At 37.9% G+C, this 11535-nt stretch overlaps 1 protein-coding gene across 2 annotated transcripts; it reads right to left on the bottom strand.

The window, feature by feature from the left end:
• Positions 1-387: 387 nt before the first annotated feature.
• On the bottom strand, positions 388-3892 carry LOC120558558 (macrophage mannose receptor 1-like). 2 transcript variants are annotated; one of them, XM_039799605.1, is made up of 5 exons: positions 3688-3892; positions 2867-3080; positions 1992-2330; positions 1427-1521; positions 388-690 (listed from the first exon to the last, which is right to left on the bottom strand). In XM_039799605.1, the coding sequence occupies exons 1-5, from the start codon at positions 3754-3756 to the stop codon at positions 556-558; spliced, it is 852 nt and encodes a 283-aa protein (XP_039655539.1). In that variant the 5' UTR covers positions 3757-3892; the 3' UTR covers positions 388-555. The 2 variants fall into 2 exon arrangements, with proteins under 2 accessions (XP_039655539.1, XP_039655540.1); XM_039799606.1 differs by having other exon boundaries at positions 1427-1500.
• Positions 3893-11535: the final 7643 nt, after the last annotated feature.

Raw genomic sequence — 11535 nt, 5'->3', positions numbered from 1 at the left:
CCCTACGCGAACGACGCACAAATCAATGAACAAGAGATTGTTCTGTTTGTGAGTTTACTAAAATCGTAATCATGACTATGCTAATGTAGCTAACTATGCTAATATAGCTAACCACTATCAACAATAACGGTCTGTGGTTAGGAAAGACTAGGGAGATATGAAACCACAGTCAGTCACATCGCGGAGCGTTGTCCTTCACATGATTCGACTACGCAGGCCAAGGGTCGCTCCCCGTGTGAAAAACCCTTTACTCTCAAACACAGAAAGATATTTTATCTCATTAAAATAGTTTTTAAAGAAGAAACAGTTAATCAGTAAATCAGTAAAACATGTTGGTTATATTTTCCCAAAGCTGATAAATCAGATAAATACTAAAGTCTTGTTTTATTCTAACAAAAGTCTGAAGCTCAAATAGATTAAGTTTATCACCAAATATGACAAAGAAAAGCATCAAATCTTCATGTTTGAGAAGCTAGAAGCTGTGAATATATTTAGTATTTCTGCTTACAAAGAACCAGACTTTTCTCTGATGAAACCAGACGCAGCAACTCAACATTACAGCTCCTCCCTCTTCCTCCTCCTCTTGTTGGTCTTCTTGTCTTCCTTGTGGAAGACTTTTCCATCGGCCTGCTTCCTCCAGCTCAGTTTGATGTTGTCGTCCAGCCCCTGGGCCCTCAGCTTCTGTTTCAGCTGAGACACAAATCAGCGCGTAGGTTTAGTTTCCACATTGGAGGGTCGGCAAATTATAAGCAGGGCCATCCTTCAGACATTTTTTAACATTCTGGTGAATTACTAGCATCAATTTATGGTGCAAATGTCTTTATGTATGTAAAGGAAATTCTTATTTTATTATTATTATTGTTATTATTATTATTCTCTATTGTTCAAAACGTTCTGCATATTAAAAACATCACACATGTTTGGGGATGTTTTTTAGGAATCATGTCCCTCCTTGTTAACCTTGTTAAAGCCATGAGCTCCAAAGTTTAAAAGACATGACAGTCAAAATCACCAGAGACACGTTGTGTTCTTTAACTCCCCGATGGTGCAAAGTAGACACACATCTGGTTTTATGGAGTGGCTTGTCTTTCATATTTTTTTCAGGGGGACAAATCTAGTCCTAATTCTCCCTCAGAGTGCCAATACTAGACTCTTCATTTCTGCACAAACTCATGTTTACGTATCTGACCAAAGTGATGTAATGTTTAACACACACACACATACATACATACATACATACATACATACATACATACATACATACATACATACATCTTTTAAATGTTCTTATTTAGTTGTTATTCTAAGTATTTCCTGATCTGATTCCTCCTCACACAGTTTATTTAATGCTGGAAGGTGTATACAGTTTTATCTTGTATTTAGCTTTTAGGAGTCATTTGGTATCAAAGTATAAAACCTGATTTACCTCGTTCAACATGGCCTCCATCACAGCAGGGTCATTCAGATCCAGATTATTCTTCTCAAACTTCACTTTCAGCACTTTCTTTGAAGCAGACACCACTTTGTAAAAATCAAACAAACTTTAGGAGTTCAATAAATGTGTAAAGATAACAACCGGTTGAGATGAGAAATGAATGTTGATGCAGTTGTTAAACGTCCTAGAGTGTAATCTACTTTAGATTGACCTTGTTTGACTTCAGACGTAACTACGTCTTCTTAGTTTATTTATTTGAAGAGATTTGTTTCTATTAATTTAGTTATTTAGATGTGGGATTTGTTTTAAACATCTAACTTTGTTCTTTAACATAAAATACAGTTTCAGAGTCACTTTTGATAAGAGGACACATCTGGAGTTTTCCACAGTTTATAGAAATAAAGGAAGATTTTCACTCATTCTGTTAAGAACATCTTGAGAAAACCATATCATCAACTTAAAATCCTGAATCCAATCGTGAGTTGGGTATATTGTTTCATCCCTATTGTCCTGACTCTAAATGTAAAAGCTGTTTGAATCCCGGGTTAGCACTCACCTGGACCGTAGCAAATGAACGCTCTCTCCATGTCACAGGACCAGTCCTCCCAGGCTCCTGATTGGCTGAAGTCTGAAGCCACACAAGCCTCGTTCCCGTTGTTATCAGGTTGCCCGTTCTTCCAGAAGCTGAATGAGGAGGTACTTCCATCTGACCACTTCCAGGAGTCTCGGAAAAGGCCAAACCAGTATAAACCTCCTCCTGAAAGCATCGCCTTTACCTTCTGGTTCTCTGCCATGTTTCTCACACTGGCCAGGTCTGTGTGGTTAGCTCTGCAGTAGCTCTGGGCTGCAGTCCATGTCAGAGCTTGGGTGACAATGACAAAAGTCACATCTGATCCTGAAAATGAAGCACAGAGAAGTGTAGAGGCAGCATAACATACAACCTCCCATCCATCCACATCTGTGATTCATGTCTTTATAATATCTACAATAAATCCACTGAGATATAAAGAACCACATCAATGAATTAATGAATACATGTATGTCAGTCTCTCCACATTAACAAGAAATGTCCTTAAATCTACAAACAAGATTATATTGTTGTTTCTCAACATATTAATATTTCCTCAGGGCTATTAAACCCACATGCTCTGTTTATATTGTACGATGTGTGCACGTGAACATGCACGAGTCATCAGGAGACACTGCGTCTCTTTCCACAGTGATGCTGAGGAACCACTGAGCTGTTTTCCTGCTCTCATTCCTGCCGTCTTATTATCTGCTGCTCAGTCAGCTGGAAAGCTCTTTGAACGGCACTAACCTGTGTGAAAGCTGCTTTTTGTCAGAGTGACTGATACTACAGAGGCCTGAATAATGAAAACAAAGAGTCAAAGAGAAGCAGAGAAGAGAAACGTCACTAGTTAGTATTCTCACCTCTGACATCTGCACAGATTGGATAATGGATGTTGTCACAACTGTTGTCATACCAGAGTCCATTAGAAAGCATCCCTGTGCAGATTTTTCCACTGTGTCCAACGGTTGGTCGTCCAGTCCCCCATCGTCTGAACTCCATCTCCCCGGGTTTGTAGAAACTTGGGTCTGACAGTGACCACTTCCAGTTGCCACCAGACAGTCCTATCCAGGCTCTCTGATTGTGATATAAAGAATTAGACTCTTCTCTAGCTTTAGACCCACTGCTGAAGGCTGCAGGGATTTTATCAATAGAAAGGGCTGGCCATCAATCGTACTACAGGCTGTAGTAGACCGTCTTTGGATGATAAGGAACATTTGCGTCAGTAACGATACTCCCGGTAGTGCACATTGGGCGCGCGGTCTTGACCACTTCTGACCTTTACAGGTGTGTCTGTTTAACCATAAAATGACCTAAAACGTAATCGCAATTCATTATTTATTCGGCAAATAATGTTTCCATCAGCGTTTATCGCATACACCGTTTAGCGATTAAGAGAAATTCGATGAGATCAAACCTATAAACTTTAAGTTGATATTCATGAAATTTAATGAAATTTTACTCTTTTTCAATTTTTCATTCAATATCACTTAATTACATAAAAACGTGTGGATGGAAACTCGGCTAATATCTTTACTTACTTACTACACTTTAGACTTCTACTACATTTCAAAGATAAATATTCTACTTCTTACTGCTCTACATTTAGTTATTAGTTCCTATGGAGGGTTTCAAACCTGCTGTCAGAAAGACTTTGAGATGAAAGAGAGAAAAGTGAACTCACGTAGCTGTTGTTGGAGTAGAACATGTTGTCTAAATCTGCCGTGTTGGTCAGGATCTTCATAACCTCCATGCTGTCTACAGTGACCAGGTCTGTGTGTTTCTCTCTGCAGTATCTTTGGGCTTCAGTAAAGTTCTTCCTGTCATAAACAAAATAGTACTGAAGTCCAGCAGCTGATGAGACAGCACTCAGCCCTGTAGGGACACACACACATATAGAGCAGATTTAATATTTATACACTATGGGGCGGTTTCCCAGACAGTGTTTAAATTAGGCCAAGACTAGGCCTTAATCCAGAATAGTTAATCACTGCTCAATAAATGGCTTTCTGAAAAACAGACTAATTAGAGATTAAGAACACCTGGGGCCTATACCATGAAGCTGGTTTAGGTGGCTAGCCAGCTATGTTTCAGTTTAGTTTCCACCAACCCTGGGTTTTAGGTACTATGAAAGTAGCTCGGCTTTAATCGGTGTTCGTTGCCATGGTATCTTACGCTGCACGGCTAACCTGCTCCGGGGCAGGTTATGTTCTGGATTTGAGATCTCAGTCTGAAGTTTGACCAATCAGCGGTGAGCAAAGAAACATATAGGTGACGTAATTAATTCCCAGCTGCTGTTCTCTGTTGCAATCATTACAATGGCTTCACCTTTTGCTGCAAAGAAGTGTTTGTGATAAAATATTCACAAAAATAATAAAAGGTTGTGATAAATACTCACCACTTTGAATTATATTTTTATATTTTGTCTTGATCTGCTGCCAAGAACGTTTGGAGTTGGGGTTGCATCTAAAAATCAATTAATATTAATCTTTCTTAGGATGTCAAGCCAATACATTCACATTTTACAAACTTACATATATATATATATATATATATATTAGGGCTGTCAATCGATTAAAAAAAATTAACTAATTAATCGCACAATTTGCTGTAGTTAATCGCGATTAATCACGTTTTTAAATTGAGACTGAAGCTTGTAGTAATGGATATTTAAATAATGCTAAATCACTTAACTTTGCAAATATGAAGAGAAAACAAACAAGGAAAGGTTCTGCTAAGTTCAGATATATCTTTCAGAACAACAGCAGCAACAATTTGGCTTATTTAGTCCTGCTGAAACGGCTAGAAACAGATTTTTGTCACCACCCCCAATATTAGCCACATACCTAATATACCATATTCTGAATAATATACAAATGTGTATATGTATATATATGTATATATGTATATATGTATATATATATATATATATATATATATATATATATATATATATAGAGAGAGAGAGAGAGAATATAAATTACAATCTAGGCTAGTACTTAATATCATAAATATTATAATATACATAGTGTTTAATCTGATTAAGCAAAGCACATATATCTAAACACAGAAATGCACATCAATATCAATGTTACACATTAAACCAGTAACCCAAAACCACAAAGGTGTATGTTGGCCTAAAGTGAAAACATTGAGTGTAGTTTTAGATAGCAACGCTGTGCACAGCAATCCATTACCAATGTAAAGCGATTGACTACATTTCCCTTCCAGCACCGCAACCAGGAAGTAGCTTGTGTGACAGTGAGACGCACCAATTTCAAACATTTACTGGAATATAGTCACGGATACTATCGAGTCGACAGCGTTAAACATCAGACTGCAAATAAGGTTTTATCAGCGTGACCAACGTAACAGTTATCAAGCAAACAAATCGCGCACGTACACATCGGCAGCACAACAGACAAACAAACTTAAACCGCAGCTCAGTGTAGCGAAACAGCAGCTTACCGGTGGCGCATCTCTCCTGACGAGACAACATGTCGGAACTAGTACTCGGTCCCGTTTATAGCCCGTGCTCATTCATTTCTGGATTCTAACACATCATCTTTTTTCTCTTTTGGGATCTTACTGGTCCATGTTTAAACTCTTGACTGGCCCGTAGGCCTACTTCCATCAGGTAAGTCCCTCCTAGAGTAGCGCCGCCTGCTCTTATGGAGACGTATTACGTTTCTCAGCCGCCACATGAAGTAAACAAACACAGCTGCGTTAATTTCGTAAATTTTTTTTAACGAGTTAAATATAAAAAAACTAACGCAAAAATTAACGCGTTAATTTTGACAGCCCTAATATATATATATATATATATATATATATATATATATACACATTTTCATTTTATTTAATACATTTTTAATATGATTAGCCTATATTCATAATTTCACATTAATGGCCTATAGAATGTATTTCTTTAACTTATGCATTAACGCAATCAGCAATCTTCCTCCAAGATTGTTCTCTTGCTTTGGCAGCAGAGACGGTATTACTGCGTGCTTGAAAAAAATGTTATATTCTAAAATAATTTCTTGCTCCTTCGCGGAAAAATATATTGCTCTCGCTCTATCCATATTGAACGTGATTGGTTGTTCGGTGCCGACGTCACTCTTTTATGTGCACGCGCGCGGGGAGTAATCAGAGTTTAAGGATCAAAGCCTGAGTTAACAGAGAAAGTTGATGAGCTGCGTCATGGTACCAATAAAGCCTGATTGCATCGGTTTGGTTTTGTCAACTCTAAACCAATCCTGCAACCCTGAGTTTGTTCAACTACCATCATGGTACAGGCCCCTGGACTATGAAGTCTTGTACCAAAGTAAACAAGATTAATTTAAAACCACCTGTGCCAGTCTGAATTAGCTGGACTGAGGTTGCCTATAAAACATGGAATGGACCAAGAAACACCTAAAACATAAGCAACTGGAGAAGGAAATTCAAGGAAAGCAATGGCAGCAGAAAAGAGACTGCGATCAAAAAAACTTTAGTGAGCATGAGAAAAGTCTTTTAAAGACAACAGTATCAAGACACCCGGTCATTGAAGAATGACAGCACACATCTGCTGTGGAATCAAAGAAAAGGAATGCATGGAAATCCATCTGTAATGAATTTAATGCAAATGAACAAACATCCACAAGAACAATACAATAGCTTCAGGTAAGGATTGTCAATTTCTATTACCTTTTGATAGCTGTATTTTATTACTGTTTTGTGATATCAATGGATTGACACTACAGTATTATATTCGGTACAGGTTTTGTGGAAGAAAATAAAAATCAACCTAAAAAAAACTGCTGCAGAAGCCCGAAGTCAAATAAAGATACTGATCAGTTGGATGACTTACTGACAGGAATAATGGAGAACCAGCAACCTTTGGAGAACATACCAGATGATGACCATCTAGACAGTTCAGATGAGGGATCACACACACATACTACAATGGGTATGTTTTGGCATTTCGTACTCTCCTTTCAAATTTTCCTTTCTTTGTTTCATTCTCTTTCATTTGATGTGGAACATTTCTCATTTAATGTGCATTTATTTGATTATATATGAACTGTTCTTTCTTTCAAGGAGAAAGTCAAAGGGACATAACTTAAGCGCTGCAAGGTAATTTACCCTCCACATCCTCAGAAACTAGGGTGTGTGTCTGCTAGTGTCTGCCAGTACCGGTCATCAAAACAAAAGAGTCACAATCCACGAAAAGCTGGCCATTGAATTTCATGAACACAAGTTGAAGTACCTTAAGGAGGAGCATGAAATGAAAATGAAGATCCTCCAAGTAGAACTGGAAATGAAGATGAAGGAGAGAGAGATGCAACTGTCTCAAATATCACAACAATGAATATGGAATAAAAATTGTTTATTAAATCATTTTTTATGTTTTGGGTGTTTCTTTAATATACCAGAAAAAATACTTGTAAAATACAGTCATTCACTCATTACATGTGAAAATGTATCAAATCCCAGCAGAAGTGTGACAAGGTAATGTCAAAAGTGACACAATGCAAAAGCATCTCTGTAGGCAAGTCCTTCTGTGTGGTCTGTTGTAAATGACATACTCCAAGTAATCCATGTGTCTTCTTTAACAAACAACTTGTAATCTGAAGTTAAACCTGCCTCCTGGGTGGTTTAATTTAAGCCTCAATTTAGTCCTGAAGTATCTCTGATCTTCCTTCAGGAAATCAGCTTAGTTTATCCAGGACTAGGCCAAGTCTAGGACTATTTTACAACATGACCAAGAAAGCAGATTTTTGTTAGTCTGCGTTAAAAAAAAGGCCTTTTCAGTCTAGGACTAGCCTTAATCTCTGTCTGGGAAACCGCCCCTAAATTATTTAACTGTTGAGTCAGTACTTTTAGCTACTATTTCAATTTAATTTTTTTTTTTTTATTGATTTATTTGACAGGGACCATGCATATTTATGAACATAGTTGTATAAAAACACCATGTAAATATGCCAGAATTAGTTAAAGTAACTACTTTCCATCTGCAGTCCCTAGGCAGGTAACATAAGACTAACAAAGACAACCAGCAGTCATACAGCGCTCATTAACTACATTACATTAAAAGGTAAACATTGTAGTGACATAAACAAAACAAACAAACAAAACAAAACAAAAATGCTTGATGCACGATACATGACAAAGACATTATTCTTCCACCTCTACACTGCATTCGATCCGCCAGTGAAAGCACATGATCAAAGAAATGTGTGACTGCTAAAAATGAGTGCATCTCTGGTTTTCTAGAAGCCACTGTTTTAAACGAGTTTTAAAAGTGTTGAATGTGGGACACTCTCTTATTATGAGGGGCAAACTATTCCAGAGTTTACCTCCTATTATTGACAATACATTTTGTCCAAAAGTGGTGCGTCTAAATGGTATAACACAGTCCCCTTTTACAGAGGCACGTGTACTTCCTCCGCTTTCAAGTCTCCGAATGAAGTCACGCAGCGGAGGGGGGGGCAAGATCATGTAACACTTTATATATCAAACACGCATACCTAAAATGTTTAAAATTTTCAAAACTAAAAAATGTATGTCTCTGTAAGATATCGCAATGGTGAAATGACAATGCCTTTTTATCGTAAGTTTTTATGGCTTTCTTAAATAGAGATTCAATACTTTTAAGAGTAGTTACACTAGTTAGTGACCAGTTAATAAAACAATACTCAATATGTGAAAGGATCATAGTATAAAGAAACAACTTGGCAGAATTGTTATCAAGAAATGCCCTAACTTGTTTAAAATTCTGCAAGTTAAATTTAACTTTATTTACCACCCTTTTCACATGACTTTTGAACGTTAGGGTGGAGTCATACATGACCCCAAGATACTTGAATTGTTTAGACAGTACGTCTAGCTACTATTTCCACTGTGTAATCAGTACTTCTCGCTACTATTTCCACTGTTTAGTCAGTACTTGTAGCTACTAGTTCCACTGTTTAGACAGTACAATTTGCCTAAAAACAATTTGCCTACAGGGTGGGTAGGGGGGGTGATGATGCTGTCAACACCCTACTTAACTTGGTGTTGGGCCACCTTGATGGGGCAAAGAGTTTTGCTCGCTTGCTTTTAATTGTATACAGCCTCACATTTAAGCTGATCATCTTACCAACATACACAACATTAAAAAGAATCTTGTGTGCTGGCTAGTTGACTTTTTAACAGATCGATGTCAGAGGGTGAGGGTAAATTGTGTTTTATATCTCCCACTGGGTCCCCTCAGGGATGTGTTCTTTCACCACTTTTATTTAACTTATACACCAATGATTGCCACAGTCTTAATGCTGATCGACACATAATCTAGTGTGTGGATGATTCTGTAATTGTGTCACTACTTAACGACAAGGACACTAGCCTTGGTCCAGTGGTGAATTAATTTATTTAATGGTGTGAGTGCTCCTCCCTAAATATTAACATCTTGAAAACACTACAAATATCTGGGCACAATTATTGATAATAACTCTACATTTGAGGCCAATACATTACATTACATTTAGCTGACGCTTTTATCCAAAGCGACTTAAAATTGCTATATACGTCAGAGTTTGCACGCCTCTGGAGCACCTAGGGGTTAAGTGTCTTGCCCAGGGACACATTGGTTGATGTACTGCAGTGGGAATTGAACCCAGGTCTCCCACACCAAAGGAATGTGTCATATCCACTGCTCCATCACCACCCCCGATACAGATGCAGTTTGTGCTAAGGCGCACCAACCAATGTATTGATTTCTAAAGTTGAGCTGTTTTCATGTTGAAACATCTTTTATGAAAATCTTTTATTCATGTTTTATTGACTCAGTTTTAACTTTCTCTTTTATCTGCTGGTTTGGGTCCCTTAATTTGAAAAATAAGCATTGACAAAACAGCATCGTTAAGATGTATGGCAGAATTGCAGAGATTCACTTTGTATTTTATGTTGTGTATGTGATGCTGTCTTCTGTTCTCTGCTGGCTGTAGAAAGAACTGTCCCATTTGGGGATAATAAAGTTTACTCGAGATGCGGTGGGGATGTGTTAACATTAAAAATGTCACTTTTGTTTAAAATCTTAAGAAAAATCTGAGTAACTCTGCGGCTGCATATTCCGCATGTTCCTGATTATCAGCAGCTACTGGCCTCTGCCGGAGTAGAGCACTAAGGCATTCATTTAGAACGGTAAACAGTCAGTTTAACTGCAACTACTCAGTAGTACCAAGAGATGGAAGAGCTCATTTGTACCTGTTAGCGTTGGTCTCATTAACACCTTGAGGTAATTTGTCCCGTTTGAGTATGGAATATGACTTGAAAGGGAAAAGTTGTATACAGCTAATATACATAAACATGGAATAACTAATTATCAAAAATATATGAAAGCCTTACCTGCCCCAGCCATGACGATGCTCAGAAGAACTTTCTCCATCCTCGTCTCTTCTCTGTTCCTGTCTGTCTGTGTCTGACTGCAGCTGTTGAACTTATTTTCTATGTTTACATCAACCTCCTTACGGCACTTTCATGCAAAACTGTTGCTGGGAACAATAACTTGAAGGGAAAAATAATTTGCCTGTCAGGCATAAAGTTTGCTATGCATGAATTCAGCAGTTTTACATTTTGTACACTTTTCTTCCAGGGCAGCATCTCAGGCTCACCAATGGTTTATTACTTTAACCCCTGGGCTTATAGATCATAATGACTGATAATATATATTAGCTTATTCTGTACTGAATAACTGAATTTCTATTTTTGATGTTTGGTTTGATGGTTCAAACATGACGAGGCTTCCTCATGTCTGACTACAGCCACATGAAGTCAGAGTCTAACAAGTGTGGGCATCACCGATGGGCCGAAGCAAAGCCAGAGTCGGTAACGTAGGCTGCTACGGCGTGGATGGACTCGGTTCTGAATCAGAAGACAAGTGCGGGGTCTCGCTCTGTGAAAGGTGCGGTACACGTAGATGACCGTGGTTGTCTACGTGTTCATATAACTTTATACATGCTACAACTGGCTGGAATCATTGCACACATCCTCTCCAAGGAGTGCACCAGCTGTAAAATGTCCCGGAAGAAGTTCATGCAGCGACTGGCAGAGAGCTGAGAGCGGAGATTATGGAGGAACAAAAGGCAGTGGCGCTAATCGGAGCAGCGCTGCACACCGCAGCAGACACCAAACAGTGGTGAGGTTAGGTTAAGTCATAAATGTTCAAATTACATACTTTTAATACTTATATGGCTGTTATGAGTTAGTTTGAATGAATTTCCACACCATATTTTTTGGGATATGAATGTATGAAATAATTACGTTTTACTATGCGACATTAATTATTGAAACACCATTATTAATACTACTCAAATGTATAATTAAACTTGTTAAAATGTACATTTTGGTGTGATTACGTTTTTCTAAAGATATCCTAACACAATACATTCATTAATATCGCAATTGGGTATTTATCATGAGAGATTATAGAGTTTGGGATTTCAAAATGAATTGCTCAGGGCAATTCTAATAGTTATGAAATTCCATCTCTTCCATTGTTGAACAAAGA

The sequence above is a fragment of the Perca fluviatilis genome, chromosome 5 (genome assembly GCF_010015445.1).
Source record: "Perca fluviatilis chromosome 5, GENO_Pfluv_1.0, whole genome shotgun sequence".
In the NCBI taxonomy this organism is placed as follows: Eukaryota; Metazoa; Chordata; class Actinopteri; order Perciformes; family Percidae; genus Perca; species Perca fluviatilis.
The sequence above is the reverse complement of the archived record's forward strand: the minus strand, read 5'-3'. Positions and strand labels throughout refer to the sequence as shown.

Coding starts and splice junctions, on each gene's coding strand:
- LOC120558558 (XM_039799605.1), bottom strand. CDS start 3,756: ATGGAGGTTATGAAGATCCTGACCAACACGGCAGATTTAGACAACATG. Junction 1,522..1,991: donor GTTCATTTGCTACGGTCCAG/GTGAGTGCTAAC, acceptor ATTTTTACAAAG/TGGTGTCTGCTTCAAAGAAA. Junction 691..1,426: donor TGGAGGCCATGTTGAACGAG/GTAAATCAGGTT, acceptor TTTGTGTCTCAG/CTGAAACAGAAGCTGAGGGC.